This window comes from Hemibagrus wyckioides, linkage group LG10 (assembly GCF_019097595.1).
Source record: "Hemibagrus wyckioides isolate EC202008001 linkage group LG10, SWU_Hwy_1.0, whole genome shotgun sequence".
In the NCBI taxonomy this organism is placed as follows: domain Eukaryota; kingdom Metazoa; phylum Chordata; class Actinopteri; order Siluriformes; family Bagridae; genus Hemibagrus; species Hemibagrus wyckioides.
Genome location: NC_080719.1, coordinates 22,123,133 through 22,141,439, shown reverse-complemented (window position 1 = coordinate 22,141,439; position 18,307 = coordinate 22,123,133). Strand labels below are relative to the sequence as shown.

Sequence of the window (18,307 nt, the reverse complement as noted above, 5' to 3'; positions counted from 1 at the left end):
TTTTTAACACGTAAAAAAAGGTGCAAATAATCTTAAATTAAACTAGAATGTTACTCATGTGCCTTGAATAAAATTTGAGGAAAGATTGAAATGGGTGGATCTGAGTGATTTATTTTTGCTCATTGTACCCGCCCCCATTCGCACCCATGCAGACAAAGCTCCGCCCCTAAAACCTACAGCGGTTCAGCTAGAGTTGGTATGAGCAGGACTGTCCTGACGTCACTTTCACGCACTAGCAGACCTTTAACTGCTTGAAAGCCGAGTAATGACTATAAAAATGCACCTTCTCATAGTGATTGACGAGGACGTGTCTATAAATGACAATCCAAATCCAGACAAACTTTCCATATATATATTTATTTATATTTATATATATATATTTATATATATTTATATATATATATATTTATATATATATATATTTATATATATATATATATATATATATATATATATATATATATATATATATATATATAAGAAATGGAAAAATATTGACTTTGGCACCTTTAACAAAAAAATGTACATTGTTATAGAATAAAAGAGAAAAAAAGGCTAAGTTTTGCTATTACTGCAAATCTGTGCTCTAATCATAAGGGAAATTCTCGGACTGCGGACCGGGTCCCTGGGTGCATGAAGTTTGATCCAGAGCTGATGATGTCTTGCCAGGAATTTCCCATCATCCTGAATGGGGGAGCCTCCGATCGAAGCCACGCCCAGCGCGTAACGGCAGCGTTATGAATATTCATCGGAAACGCACGAGAGGTCTGTCGCGTTTCCGAGAAGTGCGTGAGCGTGGAAATGGTAGCAAGATGGCGGCGTTGAAGGAGGAGCAGTGTTACGGACTGTCTTGTGGAAGAGTGAGCAATGGCAGCAATATCTCAGTCTTTCACGTTAAACTTACTGACAGTGCTTTGAGAGCGCTGGAAGACTATCAGAGCAGTAAGGTAACGGCTTCCCTTCTGTTTCTGACCATCATCCTCTGCCTGCTTTTTTTTGTTAGCTGAGTAAATATTGTTTCCTGCTGCAGTACCTTATGCTGGCTCCCAGCTTTTTATTAGGGGCTAAACGTTAGCCTAGCTACATAGGGGAGCTATGATTATCCGTCAGCCAGCTCCAGGCTCTTAGCAAGCGACAGGTATCTGCTGACAGAAGACTAATTAACAATAACAACTCGATAGCTAACCAGCTTTACTCGTAGTAGGAAGATGTTGTTGGGTGTTTAAGCGACCACTGAAGTTATTTCCAAGAATATAAACATGAGGAAATAGCAGAAAAGACAAGAGTCTCACAATCAACACAAGCCAAACTGTATATGCTAAACATGTAAGCTAGTTTGTTAGTTAGCAAGCTAACATATCTGGAAAGCGAGGAGCAGCTCTGAAGTTTCTAAATGGACATCAGTCGTTATCTTCTGTCTAAAACAAACCTAACCTAACACAAAAAAAACACAAAAAAACGTCACCAACAACTGTTTACCTAAGCTCAAGAAACTTCCTTTGATGGATGGATTATTTTATGGCTTGGCCTGCTCTTCTGTGAAAGTGTTTTTAAATCCTTGTTTCTTTTAGTTTCATCTTTATTACATGACACGTAAAAGTCCTTATAACATTTTAACACAAACGATTGCCTTTATTGAATAATTTGTCTGATTTAAAATGGTTCAAATGTCTTCATTTTAAAAAAAGAAATGCAATAAGAATCAAGCTCTAGCAAACCATGTATCTAGTCATTTAGTAGTTGTTGTTTCTGTTCTAATGAACAGTGTTTTCTCTGATAAAGAGGAGAATTTGTGAGCTGTTGTTTGTATGGAGTTTTGTACAAATCTGGCTTTTCAAAGCTTCCTGATGATCCGTAGGCTTATGCCGTCCGTGGCTTTGGTTGATCAGGTCAGGATGATGGATAATGTCACGTTCAGGGAACTGTTCATGTGAAGCATAGATTAAGCACCTGACATCATGAGATGGTGACGTGAACGTGTATGGGAACGTATTTTTAGTCCAGCAGAGGAGTGCATGGAAATGTTTACCTCCAGGTTTACAGAAAGCCCCGTGTTAGCAGTACAGTGTGGTAAAAACTGTCACGCCACTCAGTAATTACTTCCCTGCATTAACAACAAGCATTATTATCCGGATTACTCTGTTTACTGTTCAAGATTGTTCATCTGATATATTAACAAAACAGGTTTAATCTTGTAAACAGTTGGTTTTTTTTGGTCTTTCTGTATGTTATAATCCATTGAAATGTATAAAGTCTTTGGATCTGAACAAGGTTCTGTTTGCTGTGGTCCAGATTGGCTGGACAGTTGGATCTATTGTGTTTGAACAGTGACACAATTTTTTGCGATGTTGCCTCTGTATAGCACCACCCAATGGATGTGAAATGGAGCAAATGAAATCAAGTGTAGACTTTCAGCTTTCATTCAAGAGCTTTAACAAAAATAGTCCATTAACTGAAATTACAGCCACTTATTACATACTTCCTCCAGTGTCGCAGGCTCAAAAGTAAACGGACGCTTGACTGGTGAGCATTTGTGTGGCCTGGTGTCCTCATTATTTCATGACACTTTTTAAGTGGATAGGTCTGGAGTTAATTCAGTTCAGTCCTTAATTTGTATTTGGTATCTGTTCATGGGAGTCCAAAAGAGGTGCCGATGAAAATGAAGGAGGACCATCATTATGCTGAAAAAAGAAAACGGACATACCAGAGAGATTGAGCAGAAACTTTTCAAGTGGCCAAATCAACAATCTGGTAAAGAAGAAATGCAGTGGCTACAGATACTGCAACACCAAAAGCCCCGGAAAACCACAGAGGACAAACTAATGTGGATGATCGAAGAATACTTTTCTTGGTGAAGCAAAATCCTTTGACAACATATAGCCAAGTCGAGAATGCTCAGGAGGATATCATTGTCAGAGTCATCAAAGAAATCATGGCTTCATGAATCAAAGGGTTTACCTCAAGATATATACCACTAGTAACACTCAAGAACAGAAAGGCCAGATTAACAAAATGATGGGAGGAGAGGGATATGGAGAATGACAGGAAGTGCTCATGATCCACATCATCTGTCCACCATGATGGGAGTTGTGTTTTGGCATGGGTGAGTATGGCTGCAGCTTGAGAACCGGGTCACTGATGTTTATTGATGATGTGATCACTGATAGAAGTAGCAGGATGTGTAGAGCTATATTTTCTGCCCAGATTCTGTCAAATGCTCCAAGACTGATAGGATGGTGCTTCACAGTACAGATGGATAATGACCCAAAACACACTGCCAAAGCACCCCAAGAGCTTCTAAAGGCAGTGGTCTTAAATGCTTGAATCAGTCACCTGACCTCGACTGAGCTCACTTTTCACCCAGGACAGAACTGAAGGTGGATGGAGTAATGGCCTGGCAAAGCGTCTCAAAGGAGGAAACTCTGCATTTTGTGTTCATGAGTTCCAGACTTCAGGAAGTCTTTGATTCCAAAGGATTTACACCTAAGTATTAAAAATCTTTCTTCATGTTAGTCCAACTATTTTTGAGTCTGTGAAAATGGAGCGACTGTATAATTAAAGTCCTAAACGGTTAATGCAGTATTTTTGTTAAAGACTTTTGAATTATAGCTGAAAGTCTACACTTCAAACTCACCTTGACTGCTTCAATCTAAACCTGTTGTGGTTATGTAAAGAGGCAACTGTTCAAACACTTATGAATCCAACTCTGTGCTTCAGCATAACACTTGTACCAAAAGTAGTACATCGGTATAAAGGCTTAAAGCATTGGTATAACCAAGAAAATCATCTGTGGTGTTTTGCTTTATTTCATACTCTAGAATTCAAAATGCTCTCTGTTTACCCTGACAAAAAAGCAAGGGCACCTTCATGAGTTCAGGTCAAGAGTGTGTGAGATGGGGGAAGTGGGTGGAACTTTCAGGTACGTCCAGGTTTTAAACACCTGTACGATCGTTCCAGGTTAACATAATAATAATAATAATAATAATAATAATAATAATAATAATAATAATAATAATAATAATAATAATAATAATAATAAATAAGTAATAATTTGCTCGTCTTTTAGTTTTTTTTTTTAATTTTTTTTAACAAAAACAGACTTGATGCTAACAACTTGCAGCTACAACTAATTTGTATTGAGTTTCTGCAATATTTTTTACTGTAAATATGTAGCATGTACATGATGCATGTGTCTGTCCACGCCCCTTTGAAGTGTCTTGACGTGACAGTAGCATAGTCTCACATCACTTCTTTTCCTTAGGGTTCTTCAACATTGCATTACCTTCCACAGTGTCTGTGGTTGCTCATTTTTGTTGCTGTCTCAGTTCGCTGGCTTGCTCTGGGTCATAGAATAAGAGCATGTGTCCTTCCATTCGCCACTCATTCTCTGGATCGAGTGACGTTGACAGAGCCAGAGCATGTCTCTGTTTCACCTGTGTGCTTCTGACCACATACCCTTCAAACTCCTTCACTTTGGATCATGTGATAGGTTCATGCTACTCCTTTATTCTTCTCACATCCGCCACAAGGCTTGGAGAGTGTGTGTCCATGCCATTGTCCATACGCCATAGACTGCATCCTCACAGAGCCTTTAGGACCTCACAGTGTGAGCTTGCATATCTCTCTGTTTACCTCATACCCGCTGGAGCAAACGGTGCTTCTAGTGCCAGTGGGCTGTCGGCTTCACCACCAAATGTTCCACAGATTTGCTCTGGTTCATGTCCTTTACTCTTCTCCCAGAGTAAACTTGCATCCTGTTTTTTTAGTATTTGTCCTTTATGTCGTCTTATGTACTCATTTGTGCTGCACCATGATCCTTCAGAAATTAGTTTGTTCCAATGTACACAAGCTGGACAGAGAAATGACCAATAAAATTTCACTGAACTGGTCTTACTCTGTGCAGTTAATCAGAGTCTCGTCTGGGCTGCCATGCCTATGTCCTGGTCCATGTTCTGTCCATGCTAGCTCGGTGCAGTTGCAGTAGCCATGCTAGCCTACTTGTTGCAACTTGGAGTTGTGGACTCTCTCAGAACAGGGGCTCCAGTTCCCTCTGTCCCCTCCAAATCACCTGGAGCTCAAGGGCTGCCACCATGTCCCTGCTGCCTCAGTATCAACCTAAAGACCAGCATTTAATCCAAGAAATGTTTTTATGCTCTCTTGGAGCATATGGATTGCAGTTAAAATGTCTCATTTTAAGGCTACACAGTGTGGTTCATGATTGTTCTGGGTTTAAGCCCCACCTTTGGCACTTGACAAAAGAGTACAAGGTCAGTGTGTTTGGCTGCATTTGGGTGACTCTTCTATACAGAACAAAAACCAACATTATGGCTCAGGTCCAGACTCGATAGAGTTCAGGGAAGACATCAGACCCCTGTGGTGACCAGCCTTAAAATAGTGGTGACCTGAATTCAGTTACCTCTAACACCATACATGCTTTTCGGCTCATAGACACGGATGAATTTGATGCACCCGTGTAGAAGGATTACTGCAGTATCCATGTAGCAGGTCTTGGTGGCCATCAGCTGAGTCCAGTGCTTGGGTAGGACAACTTCAGGTTTGACCTGATCCACATTTCAGGAAGCTTCCTCAGACAAAGCATTACACTATGAGGTTTACTGCCCCAGTGCCAAGTGTAGACACACTAAGAACTTGCTAGCTGAAACTTGTGGTTTTTTTGTGCATCTGACATGCATTAATAATTCTTCAGTCACCTTACAGTTAATGATGAAGTGGCTGGCTCCCTGTTATTGTGCTTTAGAAAATTAAATGATGAATTCATGTCATCAAATCTCCTAAAGCTGTCTGACCTTAAATGATCTTAAATATATGAGCATGTCGCATGTCGCACTTGCCAATTTAATTGATGTCATCCATCTGAAATTTATTTCCACTGCCAGCACAACACGACATGCTTGAGACCTTTCAGATTTTTTCGAGTGCGGCACACTGGCATTGATTTTAGCCCGTGTTTCAGACTGAAGTCGAGCAAGCCGCAGTATAAACCGGAGCGCTCTGATGACTAGGCATCAGATCTGGATCGTCAGTCAGGATTATTTTTTCCAGGTTCTCTCTATCCAAGAACCTGGAAAAAAAAAGATGGCAGGTCTTGTTTGACATGATGCTTCCTTTTAATTAGTTTAACGTTTTACTCTCTCAGACCTTGTGCTCTGTATTGGTACGTCCTCTGGTGCTGCTGCCCATATGTGTAAGAAGAGGTAGAACCCTGTTTTCCTTCCTTAACTGCCCGGAACCATAGCCCTCTTTTCCTTTCTTATGAGGGTCACTAGAACCCTTCTGATTCTGCAGCATTTTAGAAAACCATGCTGTTAAAAATCACTGCTCTGTTTTTGCAACCAGGAGATGCAGCTGACTTCAGAGACGCGTGTCTCATTTGGGGAGGGACTGTAGTAAAATTCCCCAATAATGCAGTGGGATTTCAGGAAAGGTAGACAGTGCTAGACTGGTAGCTGAAAACAGCTTTTAGTTTTTTGCTGTGTGTGTGTTAAAATGTGAATAAAATGCCATTGTCCTATCGTGCCCCCTGACTGTGTCAGATTGACAATAGTACCATCTGTGACTTTAAACGGGGTGTGGCCAGAAGTACAACGTGTCCTATACATGTTTTATCATTACAGCGTGAAAAATAACGGAAGTTGTTTTCAAGTCAGCTGTATCTGCAGTCATTAGCATTAGAGGGGGTGTAAATAAATGAAGTGACTTATTAGCTGTAACTAAGCATATTATTAAATAGGTAAAAAAGGAAACGTGCGTCAGGAGATCTTGAAGCTATAGACGTCATGTTTTTTGACACAGTTATCACTTTTGGTTAGACCCATGGCCAAGTCATGTCTCTAATGCCCAGGTGTTGGTTCTGAGAACTGGCTTTTTGACTGATGGCATTGTTCACATACTGGCTTGCGTAACTTGTGTATATCTGGAGGATTAAAGGGAACATCTACTAGCTGGAATTTCAGAGCTGCAACATCCTTGTTTTTCTGGATTCCAAGTTGAACTGTGAAATGTTTCTTAACAGGAACACAGTAATATTTCACACACACGCACATGCACAATTTCACTTCAAAACTTTTTGCTGTTGTTGTGACTGCTGTCATGAACTGTCTAAACTGAAAACACTCACCTGACATTTAAAAGTTTATTAGTCTAGGAGCTCCTGAAGTCTGTTATAGATGAAGATAATTTGTTGACTTAAACTGCACTTGTATTGTGTCTGAAACTTGTTAATGAGCGAGTTGCTTCTTACTGCCTTGGGAAATACTTTACTAAGTGGATGATGTAATTATAAATATGAATAAAATATAGATTTCAAATGAAACTATGCAATGTGTCAGCCCTAGGATTTATTTAGGGCTAATAGAAGTTTAATATCCCCTTCCTCTGTCGTATTGGATTTGTTGCTGAGGCATTTCATCTGCTCTGTAGTAAACTTAAAAAGCAGTTTAACCCTATAAATTGGTCGTTGATCGTTTTGTGCTGTGTTCGGCTTAAAGACGAGGTGCGACCTGTAACCTCACTCTGACTCAATTTATTGCAGTGTTTGTCTCTGCAGCCAACAGTGAGCAGTGCTCAGAAGCCACCCTCTGTCCCAAGGTTAGCGCTCTGCCAGTGTGGTGTGGAACGTTCTGGGCTCCAGGCCCAGATAATAGTGACATGTCAGCAGCCCATTTAGATGACTAGGCGGAGTATTGCATGGTGTCTAGGGTGAGAGAAGCCTAGGTGGGCCCTAATTTTTGACAGTGCTGCAGATCTATGAAGTTCCCAGTTTATAGTAAAATTCTTGGTACATGAATGTGACTTTTTTTTTTTTTTTGCTCGTAAGACAAGAAGCACTAGTTACATACAGTATGTAGATGTTCTAACACCTAGACATGTCAGAATCATGTGTTGATGTCTTTTACTGTAACAGCTGTATGTCCCTGAAATCTTCTCATCAGCATTAATACAGAGTGATGAGGATACAGAGTGAGATCCAGGGTTTATAGAAACACAGTTCCACTATTTGGCTGAAAGTATGGACACCTGACATCACACACACATGTGCTTATTGAATCATCCTGTTCCAGATTTATTCCCCTTTCCTGTTATAATCAGCTCCACTCTTCTCTCCTGGAAGGCCTTCCACTAGGTGTTGGATTGGGGCTGTGGAGACTTGTGTTCATTCAGCTGCAAGAGCATTAGTGAGATCAGGCACTGATGCTGGGATGTTGAGGAGACTCTGAGGCTCTGTGCAGCACACTAGAGTTCTTTCAATCCAACCTTCACTTTGTGCAAAGGGACATTGTCCTGCTGGAACAGGGCTTGGGCCTCTTAGTTCCACTGAAGTGAAATCATAAAGCTACAGCTTAGAAACATATTCTGTATAACTGTGTGCTTTCTTTGTGGAAACGTTTTTGTAAGAACTACATGTCAGGTGTCCACAAACCTTTGGGCATGTAGCTTGTGTATATAAGCAAGTAGTGCAATTATTTTTCTGTTAATTCCATTTTACAGAGCGTAAACTTTATAATTGCTTTATAATAAAAATCGTTATCACTGTTAACATTTATTAGTAAAGTGTTAATTTTGACACTGTAGGCTTATTTATTGTTTTTGGATTAAAAAAGAACTCTTGGTCAGTTAGAGTCATATTTCAGCCAATATATTTTGGTGCCATCTCTAATAAATCTACTCAAGTGATGTTGAACCTATATATATTTATTTAATGTTTGTTGAACTGAACATAGAGTGATGGATAGATAGTGAAGGAAGAGACTGGGAATTGAAATGAAGTGTGGCTTTCAGGAATTGTCCTTTAGTGTCCAGAATGGTTGGCTCACCTCTTTTTATTAGAGAGAGAGAAACAGACTGCTCTTTTGGTGTGCTTTTTTTTTTTTTTTTTTTTTTTAAGTTATAACTTGTTAGAGTTTCCTGTTATACCCAGGTGAGCCTCCTTTGTGGTGCAACTCCAGTGACAGATCTGTCAAGTTTCTGCCCCTCTTGAGGTAATTTCCGTATTTTTTTAAGGGTCTTTTCCCTTCACGGTGCTGAGCCAGACGAGGTTGCTTCTGAATGAGTATCGGTTATTCCAGTTGGTTCTACTTTAACTACAGACTGCCCCCATTATTACCCAAGTACGTGTTGTCGAGGTACTACTTCATATAAATATTATCACACAAGCCTAGCAACTAGCATTGACATCACCAGGATAGACAAGTACATGCCACTGTCCACATGGTTGCTTGCAAGGTTCTAGATTGTGCCAACCACACCTACCATCATCTGTAAACCAAATGATGGAGAACCTGCATGCTGCCTTAGGTGGTTTCCGTCATTTCATACTTGCAGATTGGAGTGATCGTTCCAAAGTGAGCATCAAATTTACTTTTAGCTTGCCTATGCATGCCATGAGCAAGGCAAAGAGTGAGCTGTACTTATAAACAGAAACATTTCATCCGATGAAGCCACCAGAGATGTGATGTGAATATCAGCAGCAGGTATGCAGCCTGGGCCAACCTGCCCCCATCTTGAATAACGCCTGTTTGGAGCCTGCCCATGGTGCATGAAAAATGAGAGTCTAAATCCGTTTCAGCAACAGATGCTGCAGAACACTGACGTTGTGATTGTGGTTCACCTGTCAGTTCACCTGGCTGCTAGAAAAGGGATATAGCTACAGTTACCACGTGCTCACAGAGTCTGATCATTCGGCTAGCTAGAGCACCTTGTGTTTGTTTCTTTATATTTTTATATATATATATATATATATATATATGTATGTCAGAGGATGTCTGAAAGAAAAAGAGATTGTCAGTGCTGAGGTGACTGGTGTTTGTCTTTGACGTCCAGAGAGCTTAGACAATGGCTGCATGAGATCTTGCTGTATGACTCACCAGGTTTTCCTGAACTAAAATGTTTCCCTTTTGCAAAACTGCACCAAAAGAGCAGTACCCAAGAGGTTTTGCCACAGTGTCACAGTAGATGAACAATACTTTGAAGTCATTAATGTGAAATAGATCTATTTAATGTATGTGTGATTTAGCTAATATATAAAGTATATGTTCTTATAACTGTTTATTAGGGATTCTACCAAAAATGGTCAAAGCCGCTTTTTCGGACTTTATCTGAAAGAGGGGGAAAAAAGGATCTGAAAAGTTAAATGTCTCAAACAAACATCAGCATCTCCTGGGTTTCCCAGACTGCCACACAGTTATTGTTTGCCATGTGTCCTTGTTGCATCCCTGCTGAGACTGGGCTGTGGCCTGTAGGGAGAGAACAAGCTTAGTAACAAGCTGGATGTCTGTGTAAAAAAAGCTGCAGAGGTGGAGCTAGACGAGACGAAATAATACAGCTATTATAGCTATAAACAGTAGTGTTTATTATTCACCACATTATCGATTGTGTGATTTATATAAACTTACATGGAGGGTACCTCTTGTATCTTGATTGTAAGGCTAAAAGACAAACACCATGTTGACTGTCTCTCTAAACATTCTGGAAGACTTCAGCAATTTATTTAATAGAGTTTTGTAGTCTTCTGAATGGTCTTCTGAACAGGGTCTAACATTAGACATTAGATTACACAGGTGGAAGAATGAACTTCCCTTGGTGTCCAAACAGCTGAGTCACAGGCAGATATGTGAAGACCTGACTCTTCCTGAAATACTTAAACTAGCACTTGTTTTATTTTGTTTTATTTTTATTTTGTTTTATTTTGTGCTATTCTTGCTGCTCTTCTCCTAACAAAGTTTTGGTATTCTTAGTCTGCGACCTAGTGAACCAGTATCGATGTATTCATTGATTGCTCTTCTGTAAGTTGCTCTGGATAAGGGCATCTGCCAAAGGCCATAAATGTAGACACCATGATACTTTAGGAAAATCCAAGCAACTCAGACAAGACCTCAGAAACAAAACTGTGGATGTTCTCAAGCCTGGTTCCAAGAGCATCTGTAAAAATGATGTAAATTGATGCAAATATTAAGCTTTTGGGATCAAATGGACATGTATAAAATCCCAGGGATGAACATGAGAAAGGTTCAACTCAACCCTGAGACAATAACAAAGGAACTGGTGAAGGAGATGGAGATAAAGATGACATTGACATGACCTGAAAGGCTTTCACACAATAAAAGAAACTCTTTCTTTAAGGCTGGTGTAAAATCTTGTGATGGAGGAAGACTAGAAATACTGAAATAAAACCCTTAACAGCTAACTACACTCAACCAGGGTGGGAAGGAAAATGGCACCTAAGAAAAGAATATCAACCTGTAACTTCACAATTCACTACAGTGTATCACTCAGTGTGTTCAATTTCATGAGGTGTAATAAGGTTAATCAAACTCTCACTCCGTCCTCCATGCCAAAGCTGGAAGATTCTCTCAAATCTTAGATTACCACAAAGTTCTGAGGTCTGGAGGCACTGCACTGCACAAGCCCAACACATATGTTTGCAGTATTGACACCAGCATATTTTACTTAAAAGCTCCAGCTTCAGTCTAATCCCTCGTGAACGCTTAGCCACGCTCATTTGGTTCCATTTAAGAGTCTGAATGGATGGTGCACACACTGTAATTAATTAGCTTTGGTTATTGTTTGTTTTGGAAACAAAATGGAAACATAAGACATTCTGTACATAAGTTGTATTTTACTGCAGTCAAACAGATTGCTTCTGTGCCTCTGATCTGTGGGTTTACTCATTGTCTTGCTTAGTTTGTCTAGACAGAGATGGCAAAACCTAGGAGAGAAGTCTAGCTGCATAGATTTTAGAAAGCAGAAGTATCAGTTATCGAAGTAGCTAACCTGAGCACAATAACATGAGAGAGAAAATCAAAAATAAACCGCTACCATCCCGCCTTTAAAGTTGGGAATCGTTCGATCCTGAAAGCATCTCTGTGTTTGATTGGACTAAACTGATGGGTTATGAATATTTGTTTTTATTTTGCTTTGCTTTCTGTTATCACTTTTCCTGGAGTTCAGACATGTGTCTGACATCTTGCTCTGCTAGTTCAGATTTGGATCAGTTTCACATGCCAAAGACGTAAACTCCCCCACAGACATCGTGTCCTTTGCCCGTCGTAACGCTAGGGTTTAATATGGAGTTTTCACTGCGCTGTGCTCTCGGGTAATCACTGATTTCACCTGAGCCTTCAGCTTATCCACATGAGTGAACCAGAAGAACTGTTGCATCCTGAAATAGTGTAACATGAAGTACAAAGGTGTTATTTTACACATTTAGTCCACTGATTTATTTATGTTTGTTGTTAACCATGCAGCCAGATGTCACTTGCAGTCTGTGTGTGGTTTGATGCAATCTCTTCTGTGCAAATAAAACAATCTAAAAATAGCAACATCTTCCTTTTACCATGGAAAACATGACTACATTTTTTGAATTTCTGATGAACTTGCTGCAAACCTTACTTGACTCTCAGTTCTGAATTTAACTACTATTTAACACTTGTCAGAATAGCAAGAGTTTCAATACTGGTTGTGTTTCCTCTGCTTTTCCTCGACAGTTTCCTACCTTCTCACTGTCCAGAGCCTTTTTCATGCTGCTGATGTATGTATAATCTGTCTTGTCTTCCACAGGGTCTCTCTGCTCAACCACTAATACGATTCACTGGAAATCAAGGGGTAAGTGTTTACTGCTTCTCTTTAATCATTATTTACATTAGAAATGTTCTATTTTAGAAATGTGCTAAAGCCTGAAACCATATTTTGCCTCAGAAGTCATCGGCCCTGACAGAATCTCCGCCCCACTTTCATTATCAGGAATTTCCCTCGTAGAAAAGGTTCATCAGAGGTGAAAGTAGTTGACAGATTTGCAAAGGGCTGCAGTGCAGTGTAAAGACCTGTCTGTAATGTACTCTGTGGCCCTGGACGAAGGAATAAACATCAAATCTAATTAATTCCTTCTGTTTTTGCATCGTCTGGTCCACATCCAGGTGTAATTTACATTACATGATCATTGTGACGATGAAGAAAGTGTGTTCATTTATCTAAACACTTACCTGAGGGCTGTCAGAGTAAACTCTTAAACACAGTATTTATTAAAAGTGCTGTGCAGAGACACCAGTTATGAAGCAGGGAGCTCTGTCAGTTAGGATTAGAGTTAGAGATATCTGCAGCTCAGCTGAAACATGCTGATGACACTGTACAGGAAATGTTAGTGTGGTGGGTTTTTTTTTTTTTTTTTTTTTTGGGTTTTTTAAAGAACATAACCACTTGTTAAAAACATCTCCACTTCTTCCTCTCCACATGTCAGTAATCGTGAAGCCCCCGGTTCATGTTTCATCACTGCGTGTTTGCCCTGACTCATCTACTGTGTGATTAGTTTGCCACGTACTCGACCTGTTCCTGTAGCTCGTTTGTATCTTTGAAAATCAATCAGAAGTGCTTTGGTTAATCCATAATGTAAATACATTAGACAACTCTTACTCTTGGACTCCACATATATGTGGATGTTTTTAAAACTCTGGGGTTTTTAGAGCGGTGTAGGGTGCGAATAGAAGGAGGCGTGTCCAGACTTGTGTAAAATGCATTGTTGCTTCATTACAGTGGAAACAAATACCAGAAGTTGACTGTAGCTGCTAGCATTATGATTTAGTTACTTGTGTGTTATAAGATAAGTCCATTTTAGATGGTTAAAACCAACAAGGTATTCAAATCGTCCAAGACGATGTGAACGCCAGAATCTGTCCGTAAACACTGATGCTATCGCCAGTCGCTATCCAATCACACTTAGTTCTTAGCTTTTCCTGTTATTACACTTTAACACAGTTTATGAATTACTGACTCTCATTAACTGGCTGGTGAGTGTTTTCACCAAACCATGTCCATGTTTTAGATTGAACAAAGAGATCTTCAGGATGCATGGGAATCTACAACAGGCTTCCGTGTATGTTAATGACTTGCATTATTTTGTGCTGTAGATTTTTCTCAGTAAACATTTCTGTAAACAATGCCACTATCTCTGACCAGAAACCCAAGAGAGCACAATTCTCCTTGGTGTTATTTATCCAAATTTATCCAAAAATGGGACTGGTAGGTAAAAACGGAAGTTGTTTATTTCCAGATGTTGATTATTACATAATAATTGACTTTAGTGCTGGATGATTTTCATGGTTAACTCATAATTAACGTTAATATTTTAACTCTGTAATGTTAATGTTGTAAGCTCCATGTGCAACAAGAGCAGAGGCGTTTATGTTGAAGAGCGCTGAGAGCTTTCACTGTGTACAGTGTTGTAATCACAGGTCACCTTCTTGGCCTTTTGGGTGGATAATTAACCCAACCTGTTGTTAACCTCCACAGTAACAAGTGAACTGAACGTCATGTTTGCTCTGAGGTGCATGTTAAACTCTAGCGGATCTGCCGACTCCTACAGTTTACTTAGGAGCACTGTTTATTAACACAGGAGTTCGCTTGACAAGCTGCCTGAGGAACGATGTCTTTTTCTTCCCAAATAAAATAAAGGCAGACTGACTGACGCGTGCATCTGGAATTGATTGACAGCTGTGTAGGTGTTTAAAACTGTCCAGTATTTATAACATCTTGGAAACTCCACCCCCTTTCTCCTCATCTCTCATCAGTACTATTTTCCCCACTCCAAAGTTCTCTCAGCTCTCGCTTTACACTGATGTTCATCAATGCCACATGAAAATGATATTGAATTTTGATTATATAAAACCTATAACTTTGTATTAAATATATAACATACTAAAGCTGTGTCCCAAATAATGTTCTGCACACTGCTTGTTTATTTACGCTAACGTCCAGTGTATGAATGTTAGAAGGGTCCTATCGTCTCAACTATAATGGCGTTTTTACTAAGCAGAAGCTGTTTCACAGTCAATGGCGAATGAAATCAAAAACACGCTAGCTGTAGCACAATAAAGTGCATTTTTAAAATGTTGAAAAATAAGTAAGCTAAGCTAACTTAAGACATTTGTAAGAAGTCTTGTCAACCGGAGTGTCGCCGGCCATCTTGAAAATGTTTTCTCCTTGAGCACCCTCTAGCCCCTCTTCCAGTACCTAAAGCAAAGCTGTGAGTGTTGAGTGCATGAAGTGTCTAATACTCTCATTATTTTTTGGTTGAATAAGCGAATCATCTGGGTACATGAAGTGCACTTCTTTCATTGTGAACACACGACTCGCACTATTTATACTACACAATAGTGCACAAGTATGTGATTTTGGATGCATTTATTAGGGTTTGTAAAAATATTTGAAAATGACAAGAAGGAGGAAACAAACTTAAAAAAAAAAAAAAGGTTGAATACAGTGAAGAGGCATGAAAGCAGTATGTCCTCCTGCACCACTGGGCAGCACAGACACACTCGCACAAAGTGGTCATGCTAGAAACAGTGTGTGTGTGTACAGGGCTTTACAGTAAGCACCAAGCAAGAGGCAGCCTTCCCCCAACCGGTAACTGCCAAACCCCGTATTTACACTCGCTACGGTTTCTGCTCATGAGGAAACCCAACTCGAGAAACCACAGAAAACTGAAGGACTCCAAATGGAATTAAATGAAAAACACAGTGCTTTTGTGACGAGGTGAAAAGAGGAAAAAAGTCATATGAAGTGACCTTGACTTTCTCTTCTGAGTTACAGCCCTCCACGTCACTTTCGTCTGCATTTTCACTAATGCTACATTTGAGCCTACGGTCTGCAGAATTTTAGTAGAGGCACACGATAAACGATGGAAAAGTTCGGCTTTTGGAGGACTCCGTGTGTTGTTCAGCGCCAGACAGAAAAGGGTTTCAGATAGAATAGTGTTTGTGGAGAGAATTTGACGAGTGTGAGGAGCGGTGAGGCTGCTGGCGTGGAGCATGAAGCTGAAACATGTTATTTATAGTCGTCCACCTGCAGGCCACATGTGAAAGGAGAGTGATCTGAGAACACATCAGCACTGTGTATTGTGTAACTCTGTGGGTGGGGGTGGAGCGGGCAGTTAATCCATGCTCCCTTTACCACACATGACTTGGACCGAGGGGGTGGGGGTGGAGGGGGTCAGTAATAATGCACCAAATGCAAAACTCTTCAGATACCGAGAGCATGTGTTTTTCTAAAACATGAACACAAGGTTTAAATCCAACAAGGAATCAGATGCCACCTGTACACACACACACACATACACACTGAATGCCGCTCACCTGCTGTGGTGTTTTGATGTTGTCAGACTTCTTCCCCGTGAGCCCAAAGTGTCTGAGAAACTATTAAAAAAACTTGTGAATTTATTGTTTCTTATTAAATGGAAAATAAAATAAAACACAGTTTTAAGTTACAGCAGAAAGGGGGGTGAGTATCATGAAATTCGTCATCTTTTTATAAAGCGCATTACTGTCTAACGTTCCTGGTGGAGACCAGTGCAGAAAGTGCGGTCCAGTTCTAATGTTTCAACAAGGCACAAGGTTGTAATTGATGGACAGTGTGATGTTGCTTTTATACAATAGTTCAGTTAGCAAGAAATTAATATTGAGTGAAATTTTAGACACACTTTGACCAAAAGTTGTGTTTTGTTTTGTTTTTTGCTCTGCTAGCAGATGAAGCCTTACACTTACACTGATTCCCATATATTCCCATCAGTGGTGTGGTCACTAAAGTATGCATCCCTTCTTTCTTTTCATCTTCATTTTGTATTTTAAGTCGGAAGTTATATTCCTGAAGAGTATAATTTTGTCATGATGTCACTAACTAGGAAGTGGAATTTTTTTCATGGTGAATATGAAGTGATTATAATGTACACACACACAATGAAGTGTAAAGCATGTGGTTAAAGGAAATATAAGCACTCATGGAACGCCGCTTGACCAATCGGAATAGTGCACCGGAAATAACTGGTGTATAAACTTCAGTTGAAATGATTCGAGACTTTCTAAGTAGATTAAATCGTTAGTCTTTCAATATGGAGCTCAAACAGCGGGTCTGAAACGGTCATTTAAAATTGTGGGGGTGTTTTGGTTTTTTCCATGTGCTTACACATGCAGCTCCTTTGTGTTTAAATTCCTTTGCCCTAAAATAAAGATGTCAGGAAGAACCAGGCAGGAGTTTTTACAGTGGTGCCAATAGAACATCCATTTTGGTTACCTTTCAGTAAATAGATTAAAAGAACCCCTTTCTTTTCTTAGTGCCGTAAACATTTTTGTAGTCTAAATAACGTTTTATGCAATGGCAAAGTTCCGTAGCTGTTCATAGAACTTTATAGAACCATACAACGTGACCAAGAACCATTAAAGAACCTTTATTTTTTTAAGAGCGTGGCAGCAGGAGTAATGAGAATAATCTACGTTTTCAATTTGATATCATATGATTTTGTCTTATGTGCAGAAGAATTGATATTTGACCATACACACACACACACACACACGCACCCCTGCTCAGTTACTGTTAGTGATACTGAGTTGCGGGACACTGCAGAGGAGAAAAAAATTTCTTCGTGTTGAAAGAAGTTACACAGAAAGAAGAAACAAATGACTGACAATTTCGAAAGCAACACAAAGCAAGTCTCTGATGTCTTTGATCTTGATAAGAGAGAAAGCCCGTACATGTCTGCTGATTATAGGAGGCTTCCATCTGCAGCTGTAAAAGTGACTAAAGCTAAATTTCTCTGCTGTAAAGACCGTGGCAGTGTGTTGTAGAAGTCATTTAGGAAGAAAAGCTTAGGAGTCCTTGTTTGATCTGCCTCGAGGAAGCTGGGAGCAGAAGGGAAGAGTGCAGGGCATTCCCAGAAATACTGTCAGTGTGTGCCAAGAGCTCTTAGCAGACATGGATTACAGTTTGGAGATGGTTATAGGGGGTCAGGGGAATTCTAATGAAAACACTCCAGTGGATCAGCTGATGGTTTGGGGTTTTTGAAGATAATGCAAGTAGGCTTGATCAGAGAAGAGACCTTGTTTATTGCCATTAATGTCCCTTCTTCCATACAGTTACTATAGAGAGCAGATTGTACAGGTTTTGGAGCAGAAACGAGTGAATAAGTGTGGGGGGGGACCCGGATAACAAGCCAGTTGAATTATTTACACAAAAATAAGATGTTATTTTATACTCTGGTGTAACACCCAGACCTCACCAGCACAGACATTAGCCAGCAAAAATATTGTTCTTCTAGCAGACTCCGGGGTATAATAAAGAGTCCCAAAACGCCCCACACACACTGGCTATTTATAGTTCATGCAGTTTGTGGCTCCCGGAGCTGCAGCCGTTCTGCTCACATGGCTCCATTCTGCATGAAGACAAATATTAATTCACTCGCCCACATGCAAATGTTTGTGTTGCTTTCAGAGTTTTCCGGAAGCTTTTACTCCATGTCTGAGTAAAA

The 18,307-nt window shown here is 39.9% G+C and overlaps 1 protein-coding gene across 1 annotated transcript in view; it reads left to right on the top strand.

Annotated features, from left to right (window-relative positions):
• Positions 1 to 762: 762 nt before the first annotated feature.
• ell (elongation factor RNA polymerase II) overlaps positions 763 to 18,307 on the top strand; it is a 32,605-nt gene continuing 15,060 nt past the window's right edge. The window contains exons 1-2 of the mRNA XM_058401020.1: positions 763 to 947; positions 12,577 to 12,621. Coding sequence (XP_058257003.1) covers positions 813 to 947; positions 12,577 to 12,621 — 180 coding nt within the window. The 5' untranslated portion in view covers positions 763 to 812. The remainder of the gene's footprint in view (positions 948 to 12,576; positions 12,622 to 18,307) is intronic.